This window comes from Brassica rapa, chromosome A06 (assembly GCF_000309985.2).
Source record: "Brassica rapa cultivar Chiifu-401-42 chromosome A06, CAAS_Brap_v3.01, whole genome shotgun sequence".
Taxonomy (NCBI): Eukaryota; Viridiplantae; Streptophyta; class Magnoliopsida; order Brassicales; family Brassicaceae; genus Brassica; species Brassica rapa.
In genome coordinates this window covers 2,250,705-2,267,966 of record NC_024800.2, presented here as the reverse complement: position 1 = coordinate 2,267,966, position 17,262 = coordinate 2,250,705, and the positions used below count along the sequence as shown (strand labels likewise).

The 17,262-nt window shown below is 36.9% G+C and overlaps 4 protein-coding genes and 1 non-coding gene across 7 annotated transcripts in view; 3 read left to right on the top strand and 2 right to left on the bottom strand.

Moving 5' to 3' along the window:
• The first annotated feature begins 192 nt into the window (after nucleotides 1–192).
• LOC103871684 lies at nucleotides 193–3,220 on the top strand. 3 transcript variants are annotated; one of them, XM_018659771.2, is made up of 5 exons: nucleotides 193–977; nucleotides 1,056–1,161; nucleotides 1,235–1,393; nucleotides 1,488–1,898; nucleotides 1,978–3,220. In XM_018659771.2, exons 1-5 carry the CDS (start codon nucleotides 936–938, stop codon nucleotides 2,061–2,063), a joined length of 804 nt encoding a protein of 267 aa, XP_018515287.1. In that variant the 5' UTR covers nucleotides 193–935; the 3' UTR covers nucleotides 2,064–3,220. The 3 variants fall into 3 exon arrangements, with proteins under 3 accessions (XP_018515287.1, XP_033128451.1, XP_033128450.1); XM_033272560.1 differs by having other exon boundaries at nucleotides 193–1,161; nucleotides 1,981–3,220; XM_033272559.1 differs by having other exon boundaries at nucleotides 193–1,161.
• Nucleotides 3,221–4,129: 909 nt separating this feature from the next.
• On the bottom strand, nucleotides 4,130–4,202 carry TRNAR-CCU. Its single transcript has one exon. It is a non-coding gene; the product is annotated as a tRNA-Arg (tRNA).
• A 288-nt stretch (nucleotides 4,203–4,490) lies between these two features.
• Nucleotides 4,491–8,789, top strand: LOC103871396 (prostaglandin reductase-3). The gene is made up of 18 exons (XM_009149636.3): nucleotides 4,491–4,749; nucleotides 4,851–5,024; nucleotides 5,106–5,287; nucleotides 5,452–5,557; nucleotides 5,645–5,721; nucleotides 5,955–6,042; nucleotides 6,239–6,425; nucleotides 6,498–6,624; nucleotides 6,743–6,811; nucleotides 6,891–6,992; nucleotides 7,071–7,166; nucleotides 7,285–7,359; nucleotides 7,533–7,652; nucleotides 7,728–7,856; nucleotides 7,945–8,022; nucleotides 8,111–8,197; nucleotides 8,311–8,397; nucleotides 8,521–8,789. Exons 1-18 carry the CDS (start codon nucleotides 4,695–4,697, stop codon nucleotides 8,569–8,571), a joined length of 1,890 nt encoding a protein of 629 aa, XP_009147884.1. The 5' UTR covers nucleotides 4,491–4,694; the 3' UTR covers nucleotides 8,572–8,789.
• Nucleotides 8,790–9,063: 274 nt separating this feature from the next.
• LOC103871394 (cytochrome P450 72A15-like) overlaps nucleotides 9,064–17,262 on the top strand; it is a 34,493-nt gene continuing 26,294 nt past the window's right edge. The window contains exon 1 of the mRNA XM_033272549.1: nucleotides 9,064–9,789. Within this exon, the coding sequence (XP_033128440.1) occupies nucleotides 9,513–9,789 (277 nt within the window). The 5' untranslated portion in view covers nucleotides 9,064–9,512. The remainder of the gene's footprint in view (nucleotides 9,790–17,262) is intronic.
• LOC117125858 lies at nucleotides 9,671–12,366 on the bottom strand. Its single transcript, XM_033272557.1, has 2 exons — nucleotides 10,147–12,366; nucleotides 9,671–9,809 (listed from the first exon to the last, which is right to left on the bottom strand). Exon 1 carries the CDS (start codon nucleotides 12,341–12,343, stop codon nucleotides 11,315–11,317), a length of 1,029 nt encoding a protein of 342 aa, XP_033128448.1. The 5' UTR covers nucleotides 12,344–12,366; the 3' UTR covers nucleotides 9,671–9,809; nucleotides 10,147–11,314.

Here is a 17,262-nt window from a genome sequence, read left to right as displayed (position 1 = left end):
TTTATGTTTAAACAAAAACCACTTCTCATTAGGGTTAAACTATAAAGGAAAATTGTCAATTTGTAAGTATCCCATCAGTAAAAATGTAAAATACTATGCAATATTGTATTAAATGGAGAGACACATGATCCAATTATATATTTATGAGTGATTTGTTTCTTTAAAAAATATTATTAACTACCATATATTTTGACCAATAATATCAGGAGAAATATCCTAACAAAAGCATAAAATTATATTTACATAACGTATAAAATATATGCAATACCTTTTTATTCGCTACTTGAATATTTAAGACTATTTTATAATTATAAAAACAAACGGATAAACTTTAAGCAACACTATGCATCTAGACTCTATGATTTCTAGAGAATCAGAAAAAAATTACAAAAGAAAAAAGACGGAACAAAAAAGATGTGAGGTAATTATTTGCAAATTTCAAACATTAGAAATATTATTCGATAAAAAATTAAAGTAGTAGAGTAAATATCGTTAAAAAAATCAAAACAAATATTTGAGTATCTTAAGACGATTTTATAATTTTAGAAACAAAGGGATAAACTGTAAGCAACACTATGTATAATGCATCTAGACTCTATATATGATTTTTAGAGAATCTGAAAAAATTACAAAAAAAAAAGACTGAACAAAAAGGATCTGAGGTAACATTTTCAAATACTAAAATCAGAAATATTTATTCGATAAAAAAAAAACCAAAGTAGTAGAGTAAATATCGTTAAAAATCAAAACAAATATTTGAGAATCTTATGTAGAAACCGAATAAAAACTACAACCCAACACAACAACACTATATTAGTTAGTTTCTTTCGCGCAATCTACGACTCATCATATTTAAACAAACCAAAGAGAACCTCATTATTCACTTGATTGAAGCTTTTTTGTCAAACGAAACTCTCCTCTTGGATTTTCAAATTATGAATAGAAATCAGAATTTTCTAGAGAAGACCGCAAACCGTGTATGTTTTTTTAAAAATAACAGAAATCCTTCAATATTCATGACCCTTCTCATTAGTTCTTTTCAAACTTTGTTTCAGATCAAGGACGAAATCGAAAGATGTATTAAAAAATATATGAATTTGGAACAAACCATTACGTATCTACATGAAAAATACCATATTCATCATGTTATCACTAGCGCAAGTAAGTAAAACAATCAAATTTGATTTCAATTTCTCAATCTTTTCCTCCTGTAAAATTTTGTTTTTGTTAGCAGTTTGGGAACGTCTTCAAGAAGGTAATCCAGATTTCTTCGAAGAATACTACAAACGATGCGAGGTTGCTCGTCAAATAGCTGCATTCAACGACTTGCTTGCTCAACAAGTAGACCTAATGCACAAACTTAGAGAAATTGAGCTTAGTAACGTTGCACCAGGTAACTAATAATAGTTAGAACACTATTATGTTTCTCGTTAAGTTTATTACTCAAATCGTTTTATGAAAGATCTGATTTGTGTGTCTTTTTGTAGTCACACAACTTCAGCAACCTATTGATCAATGTCATCATCATAATGATCAAGTTAATCATCATCACCAGCATCATCACCATCAAGATCATATTTATGATCAGTGGATTGCATCTAATGATTTTGCTTATATAGAGAACTCAGTCTCTTCTCTCATTGACGCGTCATGGATTGCTGCACCACCACAATCAAATATTTTTAATTACGGTACTGATTTTCAAGATATGATGAGTATAGAGCAATTCACTAGAGAATTAGATCAACAACAACAAATATTGCAGCTAAAATCTCAGCAACCAGAACATCTAACAGATCAACAAGTAGAATATTGTCTTCAGAAACATGATTATACGACATTACCTGTGCAACAAGTGCCTCATCAGTCTCTGGCTTCTTTGAACAGTCTTGATTTTGGTAAACTAGCTTTTATAAAAATCTTTTCATTCACATACACACACTACTAAATATGGTTTCTTTGTTTTTTCTCTTGAAGCAGGTGATGGATTCACCAACAACAGCGGCTCAACAGCAACAACAGGGAGTGACGCAACAAAAGAAACTCGCAAAAAGAATCAGTAATGGTCTAAATGACCTTTTCTTGTTTCCTTTAATTTTCTTCTTTTGGTCTGTTCCTTTACTTCAGAACATTTATATGAAATAAAGGGAGCTGACAATAAAGTGTAGATATTACGGGCATGCATATTTTTTCTAGCGTTTGTGTGAAGAATTAAAGAAATAATCCGATGTAGATTATAATTTTTCTGAGTTGTTGGATTTCAAGAGTGAGGTTGGGAACAATGAATAGCATTGCTTCTTGGGTTCCTTAACGTTCTTGCTCATGGACTATTATGATAGTCGAGGGGTGGGTTAATCTGATCGTATGGCCATTCACAATGACGAGTCTTCTGTTTATAAAGGATGATGAAGGACCATTCAACTTGACTATCTTTCCCTAATGAATATGAAAAGCAAAAACTTATTTTGACCTTATTCCCCATTAAATAACACATGAAATGTATGTGGATCTTTAACACTCAATCATCCAGAGACCAAGAACATCACAAAATCATTGATGGACACCAAATTCAAAAAGAAGTTCTTAGCAATCATAATATGACCTGTTAGATTACAAGACTCAAGTTGGGAGCAAGGGCAGTGCTTCTTAGGTCCTTAAGGATCTTGCTCATCAACAAGATGCAGATCGATTCATTCATACACAAGATATTTGCGAATTTCAGAAAACAATGGTTACAACTTGACCAAATGTTTGGTCCTACTTGACCATAACTCCCCAGTCTTGGTGACTCAAAGGTGAAACGCTGTCGTAGGGAGTTTAATCAAATGATTTCAAGATACTTAATCCCACATCGGAAGAAACAAGTTTTCCCTTGTTATATATATAAGTTTAGCTCACAACAACTGTACGTCGAGCTTAGTAACGCAGGCTTGTGATCCAAGTGGAGACTACAAGATGATGGGACATTGAACCGATCTCTTTGGGCCGGGTTCGGGTTAGGCTATCTACTTGCTTGCCCATTCCAAGTTTGGAGTTGAGGGTTTGGACTCGAGCGAAGGCTTGGGGTTCAACCTCTCTTAGAGCGGAGGAGACTGCGTGAGGCTGGTTTCACAGAGCAGCGTCACCTCCCGCTTTCAACGGTGGAAGGATCACGAGACGGTGCCTTCCGAGCCCACTATGACCCAATAAGCCGGCTCCGATTGGGACCATCATCTTTTTACTTTTGAAATGGCTGTTCTTCATGCGAGAATCTTAATTCCCCGTTGATGCCTTCATATAAACATCTTTTATTATGTAAGAAAGCATACTTCTTCGAATTGATTGTTTGAAATATGAATTCATCTGTTTTATCGTATAACATATTTGAACCAATGTTCAGTGTTAATTTTCTGTGTCACGAAAAACTGAAAAGGAACATAATCTAATATTTTATTCAGTATTTATCGAATATATTTGCAAGAACGGTGAGATTTGATTATTGGTTAGAATCTAGCTTTCCCGATTATTACCCATTACAAACTGAACGATGCAAAGAGTCCTTGAAAAAAAATGTTGCGTTGCTTGCCTGGGAGACAATAGAAAAGGACTTTGCTGTTATGATGGCTCATCACATAATAACCAGCATCCTCATTTGTCTCCTCTTTACTTTGCGAGGGTAGGTAATCAGATTTTGATTTGTCTATTTACATTTTATCGGAAGGACTTGTAGTTGTTGAGATTGGATCCTAACATGATACTTATATTGAATTGCTTAGGTAACAGGAAGCTTGTGTTAAATGAACGAAATCAAGCCTGATAATTCTGTATTTCATAAGGGCTATACCTTACTCTATAAAATTTTCAGTATTTGCTTACTTGTTGCTGGCTTTGTGCTTAGGTGGTTTTACCTTTTGAATGGGAAGTGAAAAAAAATCTAAACATATTAGATCAAAAGGGATATGTAGAACAACTGATATTTTTATTCATATGCAGACATTTAACTATCACACCTTGTACTGTGGTGTTGTCTCTTTTGATGGTAAAAATAGTGTCCACATATCTCAAATAGCACTTTTACCATTGATAAGTAAAGAGAATAAACTTTTCTTTCCAGTGTTGGATAAAAGAAAAAATAATAACAAGTATTATTCGCGCCAGGTAGGGGTCGAACCTACGGCCTTCTGCTTAGGAAACAGACGCTCTATCCACTGAGCTACAGGCGCTTGCTTGTCATCATTATACAACAAGTATTATATATCTCTATTACCATATAGTATGTGTAGTTTAAAAATAATTTCAGAAAAAGGAATTAAAACAAAAACTTTGAAAATAGAAGATAATCTTCTATTACATTGTACGTTCTAGCAAAGTATTAATGAAAAACGTTTCAAATGTATACGATGTTCTAAATAAGAGTTTGTAAAATAAGCATTGACAAAATTGTTATATTACTTAACCAAAAATAAAATAAAATGTTATATTACGGTTTTATGATTGGCCGTTACGGTGTTTAAGACAAACCGGGTTTCCGAACCAAGTATCGTATAATTAGAGACGTGACACAACAATATAACACACTACATTGGGTGGGATTATTAAGACAGGACAGCCAAAGTGGCTGTGGGGTCACTCTTGTTTGGATTTTCGAATCAAACCATTTCAATCTTCTTCCATTGATCAAGCATCATCATCTTCTTTTCTAACCTCAAAATCAAATGGAGATCAAGCCAGGTTTGTCCGCTCTTGTCACCGGTGGTGCCTCCGGGATCGGTTAGTTTTCATCTCCTTCGATTTACGTATATGATTCCCCAAGTAGTTGGTAGTGACACGTGTGAGGTGGTGATTGAATAGTTCAAAAAATATATGTGTAGGTCGAGCTCTCTGCTTGGCTCTTGCGGAGAAAGGAGTTTTTGTAAGTGTGGTTGATTTCTCTGAGGACAAAGGCAAAGAGACTACCTCTCTTGTTCAAAAGGCCAATGCTCCTTTCCATCCTTCTCTAAACTCTCCTTCTGCTATCTTTATCAAATGTGACGTCACCAATAGAGGTAGTAAGCTTATGATGTAATTTGAGCTAAAAGAATTTTACTATTGTGTTTAGTGTTTGTACTGAGTAAAAATGAGAGCAGGTGATCTCGTTGCTGCTTTTGACAAGCACTTAGCGACATTTGGAACACTGGACATCTGCATTAACAATGCTGGGATCGCCAATCCTGTAAAGTTTGATAAAGATGATACTGATGGATCTAAATCATGGAAACACACCATTAATGTGGATCTTGTTGCAGTGGTTGAATGCACACATCTTGCTGTAAGAGTCTTCACTCCTCTTCTTTCTTACATGCTGAATCAAATAAACTTCATACTGCTCCCACACAAGTAGTTTCTTTCTCTGGAGCACTCTTACCATTTTCCTTGCCTTGTTAATTCTCTAGTGTGTAGCTCTTATGATTTATTGCTTTTGTTGTTGTGTAGATCAAAGCTATGAAAGCCAAGAGAAAGCGTGGAGTTATCATTAACATGGGCTCCGCTGCGGGTCTTTATCCATCGCCCTTAGATCCTATCTACTCTGCTTCCAAAGGTTTTGTCTCTTTACTTGTCTGTTTGTTGTTTCTTTTCATATGAATAGTTTTATCTTTTTTATTCCAATATTTTTACATTTATACAGGGGGTGTTGTATTATTCACTAGATCATTAGCATATTTCAAGCGTCAAGGGATCCGCATCAATGTGCTTTGCCCTGAAGTAAGAAGAATCACTCAAAATGTTTGGTTATTTATGCTCTGTTTGGCTGTTTAAATTGTATATTATGCAGCATATGATTAACATAAGAATTGTCAATGCTATGGAAGTTTTGTATTATTCGTTTTCTCTCATCAAATATCTGAGTTTTACTTCAGAAACATATGCCGTCCATGTTACAAACCAAAGTAGGTGAGTGTTGCCTAAAGTGTTGGTTCTGCACTTGTCTTGTGCAGTTTATCCAGACGGAGTTAGCTGGAGCTATTGGTGATTCCTTCCTTCACTCACTAGGCGGTTACATGTCTATGGACATGTTGATTAAAGGTGTGTGTGTGTGCATATTTGATTATACTTCAAGACTTAGTTATATTAGAGATCGGTATGGTTGATTGGTTAAGTAAAATGTGGAGTGGTGCAGAAAGAATTGGAACAAAGTAATGCTATTTTATGGATTGTCTAAGCTCTACTTTCTATTGATAGCCTTTGGTTCATATGAGCGACCATTCTTTTGTATCTCTAGGTGCTTTTGAGCTTATAACCGATGAGAGTAAAGCCGGCGCATGTCTATGGATTACCAACCGCAGGGGATTGGAGTATTGGCCGACTCCAATGGAACAGGCAAAGTACTTGGTTGGTTCAAGTTCCACCAAAAAGACTTCCTTTAAACTAACTTCAAATATCAAACTTCCTCAAAGCTTCGAGAAGATGTAAGTTAAAATAAAAATTTATATCTACTCTTAGACTACACATACTGATGTGTCTCACTCTCTCTCCTTCAGAATTGTACATGCCTTGTCTCATAATTTCCGCAATGCTACCCGCATAGTTCGAGCACCACTACAGTTACCCATTGGACCGCACCAAGTTCTTCTGAAAATCATCTATGCTGGTGTCAACGCTAGTGATGTAAGATCTTTTCTCCTGTCCAGGGTTTTGTTTTGTATAGCTTAGTACACATAACACGAGATTATATCAGTCTATCACATAGTTTATAATATTGTTCTTGTTGTAAACCTATGAGCAGGTAAACTTCAGCTCAGGTCGTTACTTTAGCGGTGGCTCGCCTAAGCTTCCTTTTGACGCTGGATTTGAGGTAACTTTCTTTTGTTAAGTTCAACTTCTCCAGCCTTTAATTTACATTTTAAAACTCCTAAACTGTTTCACTTTGTCAGGGAGTTGGACTAATTGCAGCAGTGGGAGAATCTGTTAAGAATCTGCAAGTTGGGACTCCAGCTGCCGTTATGACATTTGGAGCATATGCTGAATACATGATAGTATGAGAGTTCTCTAAACCATTTTGAGATTCTTTCAAGGCTTCAATGGTAATGTGATCCTGTCTTTTGGTGATTTAGGTTTCTTCTAAGCACGTGCTTCCTGTTCCAAGGCCAGATCCAGAAGTTGTCGCCATGCTTACCTCAGGATTAACTGCTTTAACCGCCCTTGAAAAGGTCTTGGTTGATCCATTTACAAGCTTTGTTGGCTATCTGCTTGTTAGATATTTGTTATCATTCGAAACATGTGTGGATATGCAGTCTGAAAATTTCATTTGTCTTGTGGGATTCACAGGCAGGACAAATGAAATCAGGTGAAACGGTACTTGTGACTGCTGCTGCAGGAGGGACTGGACAATTCGCAGTCCAGGTACTAAAAAATCTCTAGTTGATTCATTGATAGTTTATGTTATGTAATTGTCTAATCTATTAACCAGTAACCATATCATATGTTGTTTTAATTATTAACCATAACATTCATCATTTCCCTTTCTTTCATCTGTGGAAGTATTAAGTATAGATATTGTGAGATTCTCTATGCAGCTTGCAAAGTTAGCAGGAAATAAAGTGATTGCTACTTGTGGGGGATCAGATAAGGCCAAGCTATTAAAAGAGCTTGGGGTGGATCGAGTCATAGATTATAAAGCAGAAGATATCAAGACGGTAGAAACTCTAGTTTATATTATGTTATTAGTCTATGTGGGCTTAATAGAGAATTAATATTCATAATTTTCACAGGTCTTGAAAAAGGAGTTTCCAAAGGGAGTGGATATCATATATGAATCTGTAGGTGGTCGAATGTTTGATCTGTGCTTGAATGCTCTTGCTGTTTACGGACGGCTCATTGTGATTGGAATGATCTCTCAGGTTCTGTTTTATTAACAATTATATCTATACATCATTTCTTCTTTTTTATTTTGAAGTAGTATAGTTATAACTTGATATCTCTTCTCAGTATCAAGGTGAGAAGGGGTGGCAACCCGCAAACTATCCGGGGCTCTGCGAGAAGATTCTTGCAAAAAGCCAAACCGTGGTATGTTTGAGTATCTGACAATGATGACTTAAGAAACTCATATTGGTTTACTTCAATTGATTTTGTTCAAACTGAATATTGTTTCCAGGCGGGTTTCTTTCTGGTGCAATATAGTCAGCTCTGGAAACAAAACCTTAACAAGTTGTTCCATCTCTACTCTCTCGGAAAGCTCAAGGTAATAACTAAGCTTAAGTGTGTTACCTTAAACCTCGCGTTTCTTTTTGTTTACATTTAGTTTTGTTCACCAAAGTTAACAACTCGCCTTTTTGTTGTTGTCACCTTTGGTAGGTTGGGATTGATCAGAAAAAGTTTATAGGTCTAAACGCTGTTGCAGATGCTGTTGAGTATCTGCATTCCGGTAAAAGCACTGGAAAGGTAATATAATAAATCCTTTTTCAAAGCTTAGAAACTTAAGTTTTCATGAACATGGAAACATACCAGTTTTACAGTAACATGAGGTTTTCTTACTTTTTTAGTTATGTTCCAAATTTTGCGCAGGTTGTCGTTTGCATCGATCCCACGTTTGAGCAGACAATATCCAGGCTGTGAACAAAAACATGGACAAATCGAAATCCAGCTTTGAGATTCAGTGAAAGTAACTAAGAAGGTTGTTTAGCTTTACATTTCATTGACCAAGTGTGGGGAATAAGTTGTTTAATCTCATGTAGACTTAAGCTTTTCACGATTTAAATATGGAAAGTAGTAGCAAAATTGATTCTTTAAGTAATAATATAAGACAAACTGGAATGAAATCGATCCTTTCAGGACCCTTAAAAAGTAAGACACCATTATTTGTTTTGAGCTGTGTGTTTCAATCAATTATGCATATTAACTTGAGAGAAACAAACTCTCATCGACAAAAATATGAGGCATAGGCTGCTTTGAGTAATGAGAATTAATAGGAGATGACGGCTAAGACTAAGAAGATGGACTTCAATTCTGGTTTGGCATAACATCTATTTATTAAATTTATTTTTAGCTTAAAATAGTATTTTTAACTTGTCATTCACGCATACGTAACACTTGATGTGACCAAAGTACTTTGATCGAACATTCAATTCAAAGGAAAATAATCAGTGGACAAGTCCTAACACGTTTCATTGTTTTATTTGAAACACTTTATTTGAAACACGTCCTAACACGTTTCATATTACATAGTTTTCTAGAGAAGAAAAGTAAGAAAAAAGTACATATTTGCATTCACTTCTGGCGGACTAATGTTTTCATCTGTAGTGACAAAGAAATGTCAATAATGTTGTCACTCATGTCTTTTTCCCTCACACAAATCCAACGGCCACAACAGAATAATTATCAGAGAATTAATAGGAGATGACGGCTAAGAAGATGGACTTCAATTCTGGTTTGGCATAATATTTGACATCAGTGGTGATTTCATCACCAATATAGCCATATAGGCATTTACAAACTATATATGCCGAGAATATCAGCAGCTTAGCCATCTCTCTCTCTCTCTTTCTCTGGGAACGAAAATGCAAACATCAGCTGCGTCAGTAATAGTTTCGGTAGCTATAGCTGTTGTATTGTGGTGGATATGGAGAACTCTAAAGTGGGTTTGGTTTAAACCAAAGATGCTTGAAAGTTACCTGAGAAGACAGGGTATTCCCGGTACTCCTTACACGCCACTTGTCGGAGATATAAAAAGGGACCATAGCACGTTAATGGAGGCAAGGTCCAAACCCATCAAAGTAACTGATGATATCATCCCACGTGTATTGCCTTTTCCCTCGCATATGCTCAAGACTTACGGTATGTTTCTTGATTCCTATCTGTTAAGATCATAATATAGATACCGAGAACAAGAAAACTGATGCTGAAGTGTATCCAGTATTCAGCCTTTTGTCAAAGACAAAAAAACGTGTCTCCACTCTCCCGGTATACATAAAATATTTTAAGACTCGAAAAATCGGAAATGAAATCAAAAACGAAATACTAGAGCTGGGCAAAATACCCAAATCCCAAAAACTGAACCTAACCCGACCTAAAAAATTAGTACCAAATTCTAACCGAAACTAGTAAGATATCTGAACTGATCTAAAATTTTAGTATCTGAAAAATTGAACCTAATCCGAACCGGACCAAAATATGCCGGATACCCAAAAATACCTGAATCACAATTTGAATATTTAAATATATTAATTGCATTGGTGATGCCTCTCTTTCTTCGGCATCTGAGCTTTTGAGGGAGACGATGGAGGCATTGGTGATGCCTCTCTTTCTCTTTTGAGTCAAGTGGATCCTTGTTGCCACAGATCCCTAAGAGAATCGCAGAGGTTTTGCTGGTTCGTGAGTCGACAGTGGTCGCTTTACTAGAGGACGGTGGAACAGTCGGAAACTGCAAGTCAACTATTGAAACCTCTAGGGTTTGTATCGATGAGGTGGGAAGTGTTCGTTTTGTCGGCGGATCTGGCTACTGAGATGGTAATTCTCCCGGTTCTAATTCCTCGACAGCGCAGATTACCTCTTGAACCGAGTGTAGAGAGTGATAGAACCAAAATAAGGATCACTCTTCGGTAAGGTTGATATGAACTCAGATCCGAGAGGATTGAGAACTGATGGATCGAGGGGTGACACTAAGGGTTGCGGAATAGCCCAAAGATACTACCAGACTTCGATCGTTGCCGGATGTGACGCACCGGTCCAACAAAAGAAGGATCGAAACTTGGAGATAACCTCACCAAGAAACTAAGAACAAGTTCTACAAAGAACAAAGAGTTTTAACTCAACAAAAGGGGAAAACAATCTGTCTTATTTCGTGGCTCTAAGGCCTTATTTATAGGATTACAAATTGTAGAGATCCAAAGAAGAATGTACTAAAAACAAGACATTGGAAATAGAAACAAAGACTTGACTAAATAAAGTCTTTGACTGAAACTTGGACTACCTCTTCATATAGCCACGACCAGGACTTTGAAAGGTGAAGAATATACTCCTGATATGGGCCAAGACATGTCCCTTTGAGGCCTGGTCGAAATCCATCTTTTCTCTTAGCCAATATTTTATCGGTTTCTCCATTTGGGCTAAACAAGCTCGTTTTTGAATCTTTTTAAAAACCATCAAGCCCAATGCTTTTTTGGACATTTAGAACATGAATAGTCACCTTTGGCATGATTGAATTGACCGTTGGTTCATCAGAAAGAAGGTTAGCCATTTCGAGCTTCTCGGGTGGTCTGAATTCGCGAGAACTGAAGATCACCTGATTTGTAAATAGCATAACTATCACATATGAACTCCGTTTGATCTGATTCTTCTTTGAGGAGCTCCGTAATTGAGTTTAGAACATTCTCCAAGTGTTTTCATGTGTAGAAGCCTCGTGGTTTAGCAGATATGAGTCAAACAATGAACATATATCATTACTGCTTCCAATGATCAAACCATGCATGTCTGTTTTGCCCGGTGCGCTACCCCATGGCACATCATTCCCTCCCTCTTCAAAAGGATTTGACCTCAAATCAATTTTACCTGAATCAAAAGAAAATGAATCAGACAAAAAGAATTTTAAAATCATGTAAAATTCAGAGAAGGAAAATTTTGGACAGAAACTTTCTTGGAGTTTTGAACTTGCTTCCCTCAAGTATTTCCAGTTCCATGTTCGAAGAACATAAGTCCTTAGGCATTCTCCAGAACTTGCTCTCCTTGGAAACTGATCATGCTTATCCTGTTCATTCAAAACAACTAGAGAAACCACATCAAATCTGCGAAAGAAATAATCAAAGGGTTTCTCTATCTTTAGGACATCAAGATCAGGATCCAAGCCCTTAGGATAATCATCAAGAACGTGGGCAAGACTCAAACAAGTAAGCTGATCGCCAAAATTTGGTTTATCAATTTTAAAATTAGGCCAAGCTGAGAAACGGTCAGGAAAACAAAGAGTCAATGCCAAATCTGAAAAATTCTTATCATGAATGAAATCAAATTGATTCTTTGGCCTAAGAAATTTTGGTTCATGCCTTTTCCTAAACCAAATCTCTTTCAAAGCACAGCTCAATGAACACAATTCATGGAAAGTTTTAAACAAAACGTTTTTCAACCAAGTAAAGATGTGATTTCGTTTAGAAATTCTCGGTTTTAAAACATATTCATGATGAGCAGAGATAATCAACCCATGATCCTTACAGTGCTTTTGGTTTGGCCAGGAGGTTGACTGAGGAAACACCTTTGGTTCATTGAGGATCGGTTTTGGCTCAGGTCGATTCTTTCTGGGGCATGAATCTCCTTTAGAAATCTGGTACTCGCGGATAGTTGGACTGAAGAACCTCCGGTTTGGAAAATTCATAACTTCTTCATCCGTGAAGATTTTCATGCGATTCCAAGCCTCAGTGAATCCTTGATGAGTTGGCTTTCTTGTAAAATTGGATTCAAGACAAAAGACCTTAGGACTGTTGAGATATCCTTCTTGGACTGAACCTCTGTCGCTGGCACCAAGGTAGCCGGTTTGAACAACAAAGCTTCTCCAAATCTGAGGTTGTTGGGCACGGCCAATGCTTTCATTCAGAGGCTGAACCTGTCTTTCCTGGATACTCAAAACAAACACTAAAAGACCAGGATCAAATGTGCAAGATAAATATTTGTTCAAATCACAAATCAAGATATCTTTTCCAAGAACAAATTGCACATTTTTCAGCCTTTCAAGGTGCTCATCAAAGTAAATATTACAGACAAGAATTTTATCAAGATATGCAACAACAGTATTCATTTTCAAAATGGGCATATCCTTCCCAACATCTGAACACACAAGCTTAAGTTCAGTTTGAGAATCATTTATCAAAAGTTCAAGGCATTTCTCAAAAAATGTGTTGTAAACCAAAATATCATCAGAACTCAAGACAACACCATTATCACGAAATGATCTCAGAAAATGCCAAGTATTATCAGTTTCAAAACTCAAGAGATCAGGCTGCAAAACAGAACCACAAAATTCAAGATCACGAAAATCATTTTCAGTTTCAAGTGATTTCTGTTCCAGCAACTTCTGAATCAAAATTTCGTCCAAGGCATAAGAGGATGCAAACAATTCATCAGTGATCAGTACATGTCTAGAAGAACTCAGATCAAAGCTATTTCTTTTGCAAACTAACGAATCAAGAGATTTTTCAGCACAAAAATCAGTTTGTTGCAAATCAAGATCAAATGGCCTTCCAAGAAGATGAAAACCTTTGTTATGTTCCAAGAACTGATCAGAGCTCAAAATAATTCCAGAAGTAATGCCATTGACATTTTGAAAACGTGATTGATCAAGACATTTATCAGGTTCAAAGATTTTTAAAGAATTAATCATGTTATAAAAAACAGATTTTGAAACACAAAAATCTTTCATCTTGTCAAGACCAAAACGAATTACATCATCAGTACTGACTTTCACAACCATGTCAGGCAGAGAATTAAGAGAAGAAGGTTCCTCACAGTGCTCTTGAAGATCATGAAGCAAAGGGGCAGGAGATGAAGGAGCAGTAGTTGTGCCGGAATCAAAGCAAAGATGGCTCTCCATAAAGGTGGATATGATGCTTGTTGCTTCTTCATCAAAGACTGGACCAAGTTCGTCCTCCTCATCAAAGATAGGACCTAGTTCATCATCCAAACATATCCTAGTGTCAAGACATGGGCACTGATGTGGAAAATCCAGTGGCTCTTCCTCAAAAACCTGTGGAGACAAAACAAGACTACTCGGAAGCTCCGGTTGCAAAACAGTTAGTTCTTCAATAGCTTGTTCATTATCAAGATTAAACTCAGTTTCAAGAGAAGGAAGATCACAATCTTTTTCACAAAACATCAAGCTTTCAATTAGCTCTTCATCAGATTCATCAAAAATGGGTAGAGAATCTGAAAAATCTTTAAGTTCTTCAAAATGGTTTTCAGATTCACCTTGGGCTTTCTTACTGATGAACAAGGATGGCTCAGCTACTGGGGCACGTGTGGATGTGCTCTTCTTTTGGCTCTTGTTGAAGTCCTTAAGGGCTTTGTCCACTCCCTTCACAAGGTTATCACAAATATGTTGGACATCAATTTGAAAGGGTTGCCTTTTTGGATCAGCCACATCTCTGGTTGTTTTTCTCCTTATAGCTGGCTGTTCCTGCACACTAACAAACTCATCAAAATAATTCAAAGGATATTTAAAAGGAGTTTGAGAGTTAGAATTTCGTTGAGGCTTCTCCTTGTTACTTTTCCTTTGCAAACCAAACATCATAAACCTGAAAAATCTCAACACAAAAGTTAGTAGATAAAAACCTCACACTCTCAAGTGTTTGATCCTCACCCACACAAGTGTTTCTCTCAGATTTAGGTGATCACACACAAGTTTTTACTCAATGTTCTAAGAGAACAAATCAAAGAATCCCAATGGGCAAATCCAAGCAAACAAGGAAATTTTCTCAAGATAGAAAGATAAGAGATTTTTGATTTTTGAAATCCGTTTTAACCACCTCAAAGGCTGGGTTTCTCCTCAGCCAGCAGGCTTTCTCTTCCACCACCAATCCACAAAACAAACTTTGAACTTTTTTTTTTTTTTTTTTTTTGAATTAAATCGTAAATCTTTTTTTTTATATATATGGATGGTAATGAGGGGCCCAGATTTAAGAAAGGTAGAAGAAGAAGTGTTTGAAGAAGATGGAGAGATGAGAAGATGGAATGATAATAGAGTTACCGAGAGAGTGGCTCTGATACCACTTGATAGAACCAAAATAAGGATCACTCTTCGGTAAGGTTGATATGAACTCAGATCCGAGAGGATTGAGAACTGATGGATCGAGGGGTGACACTAAGGGTTGCGGAATAGCCCAAAGATACTACCAGACTTCGATCGTTGCCGGATGTGACGCACCGGTCCAACAAAAGAAGGATCGAAACTTGGAGATAACCTCACCAAGAAACTAAGAACAAGTTCTACAAAGAACAAAGAGTTTTAACTCAACAAAAGGGGAAAACAATCTGTCTTATTTCGTGGCTCTAAGGCCTTATTTATAGGATTACAAATTGTAGAGATCCAAAGAAGAATGTACTAAAAACAAGACATTGGAAATAGAAACAAAGACTTGACTAAATAAAGTCTTTGACTGAAACTTGGACTACCTCTTCATATAGCCACGACCAGGACTTTGAAAGGTGAAGAATATACTCCTGATATGGGCCAAGACATGTCCCTTTGAGGCCTGGTCGAAATCCATCTTTTCTCTTAGCCAATATTTTATCGGTTTCTCCATTTGGGCTAAACAAGCTCGTTTTTGAATCTTTTTGAAAACCATCAAGCCCAATGCTTTTTTGGACATTTAGAACATGAATAGTCACCTTTGGCATGATTGAATTGACCGTTGGTTCATCAGAAAGAAGGTTAGCCATTTCGAGCTTCTCGGGTGGTCTGAATTCGCGAGAACTGAAGATCACCTGATTTGTAAATAGCATAACTATCACATATGAACTCCGTTTGATCTGATTCTTCTTTGAGGAGCTCCGTAATTGAGTTGAGAACATTCTCCAAGTGATTTCATGTGTAGAAGCCTCGTGGTTTAGCAGATATGAGTCAAACAATGAACATATATCATTACTGCTTCCAATGATCAAACCATGCATGTCTGTTTTGCCCGGTGCGCTACCCCATGGCACATCAGAGAGATCTGCATGTGGATGCGCAGACCTGTGAGACGGTTAAACCTTTCGCAATCGACAATGGATTAGGGTTTTAGAACTCAGCTTCTTGCGATTCCGCCGTACTGTGGCCTGGCAACGCTTTGACGGTACACCGCTGACAGATCTTTCAGTCGGTTTGGACACCATGCCTCAGTGATGTTGGGGACAACCTGATTCGCTTGCCACCGGTGTTCAATGGAGTTGGAGGCTCTGCCTCCTCTGTCTCCTTACCCACGCCCTTAACTTCCTTTTTTGCTTTAGATTGTATATGTAGGCTAGGTCTTCTTATGCATATAACCTAATATTCATCATTTTTCCGGTGTGTTAATGGTCAGTTAATTTTCTAATGTTCTCTCCGAGAATTGATTAATAATACTTTAGTGACTTATAGTATTATTTATAAAATCTTTATAAACCTAAAATTTAAATATAATTATATATTTTGTAACTAAATTTGTTTTATATGGTATTTTAGACCTTTTCTTTTGTTAATGGAGGATTTAGGTAAAAGGTTTATTTGTAAATAACCCATAAAAAAATATTAGTTTTGCTGAGAGAGTGTAGATAGAGATAGGAAAAGAAAAAAAAAAGAGAAAATGTGTAATTTTGATTAGTCAGTGAATTATGATTTTTTTTTTTGGTTAGTGAATGCGTTTTCATTTGGTAAACTGAGACAACTTTTTGGGTTGGGTTTGGTGGACAAAATGATGTTATTGATATTTTGAGGGAGAGTTAGCTATACATTTGAGTTTGTGTTCTGTTACCTTTCAGACACACCGACAGTGCCTATGCGATCTTTGAGTCTTAAACCAAACTCACAAGATTCTGTTTTATTTTTCTAAATTACTTCTGTTTAAAATCCTGTAAATAATCTATAGCTAGATTGTAATTACTTTCTTAATCTCACAAATATTCAGTAATTTGATTATTTTATGGATTGACCTTGGTCCATGAAGATTGAATTAATTTTGCTTATCTCTACTTATCATAACGAAGAGGCGTAAAATACGAGGTTTTTTCAAATGTAATGTTGGCGTACAATGGTCTAAACAAAATAAGATGCTTGGAGCAGCATGGGTTTTAAGGGACAGTGGAGGAGGGACTTTACTGCATAGTAGGAGGGCTTTTGGAAATGTAGGTTTTTTTCTGGATGCGAAATTCTACTCTTTGATGTGGGCGACAGAATCCATGCGAAGCCATCATGTGGACAAGGTTATCTTCGAAGTAGAGTCTGCGGATTTGTTTGGTGCGGTCACCAAGCCCAAGGTTTGGCCAGCTTACAGATACCAAGGGACAGAACTGAGGAAAGCTCTGGTCGGTGTTCAGGGGTGGGACTTCTCGGTCGTTAGCGCGAAAGCAAACAGATGTGCACATGCTATTGCACAAAGTGTGACGAAGGAGAAGAGGCTCCAGTCCTATGTTGCGATAGGTAACCCACAATGGTTGAGGGATCTCTTCGAAGCAGATAGACAAAGGCTTGGTTGACTGCGGATGGCTTACTGGTTTTATAAAATTTGGAGGTGTTGGTTTGTCGTAAGGGTAGAGCTCCATGCTCGGTACCTGCCATGAGGAGGGCACGTTTTTGTCTTTTGGTTCTGTTTG

What these genes read in the sequence shown, in the direction of transcription:
- LOC103871396 (XM_009149636.3), top strand. Translation starts at nt 4,695, where the DNA reads ATGGAGATCAAGCCAGGTTTGTCCGCTCTTGTCACCGGTGGTGCCTCC. An exon ending in CATATGCTGAATACATGATA is followed by an intron (nt 6,993 to 7,070) that starts GTATGAGAGTTC and finishes TTGGTGATTTAG; the next exon opens with GTTTCTTCTAAGCACGTGCT. An exon ending in ACTCTCTCGGAAAGCTCAAG is followed by an intron (nt 8,198 to 8,310) that starts GTAATAACTAAG and finishes CACCTTTGGTAG; the next exon opens with GTTGGGATTGATCAGAAAAA.
- LOC117125858 (XM_033272557.1), bottom strand. Translation starts at nt 12,343, where the DNA reads ATGAAAATCTTCACGGATGAAGAAGTTATGAATTTTCCAAACCGGAGG.
- LOC103871684 (XM_033272559.1), top strand. Translation starts at nt 936, where the DNA reads ATGAATAGAAATCAGAATTTTCTAGAGAAGACCGCAAACCGTGTATGT. An exon ending in TCATGTTATCACTAGCGCAA is followed by an intron (nt 1,162 to 1,234) that starts GTAAGTAAAACA and finishes TTTTGTTAGCAG; the next exon opens with TTTGGGAACGTCTTCAAGAA. An exon ending in GCTTAGTAACGTTGCACCAG is followed by an intron (nt 1,394 to 1,487) that starts GTAACTAATAAT and finishes GTCTTTTTGTAG; the next exon opens with TCACACAACTTCAGCAACCT.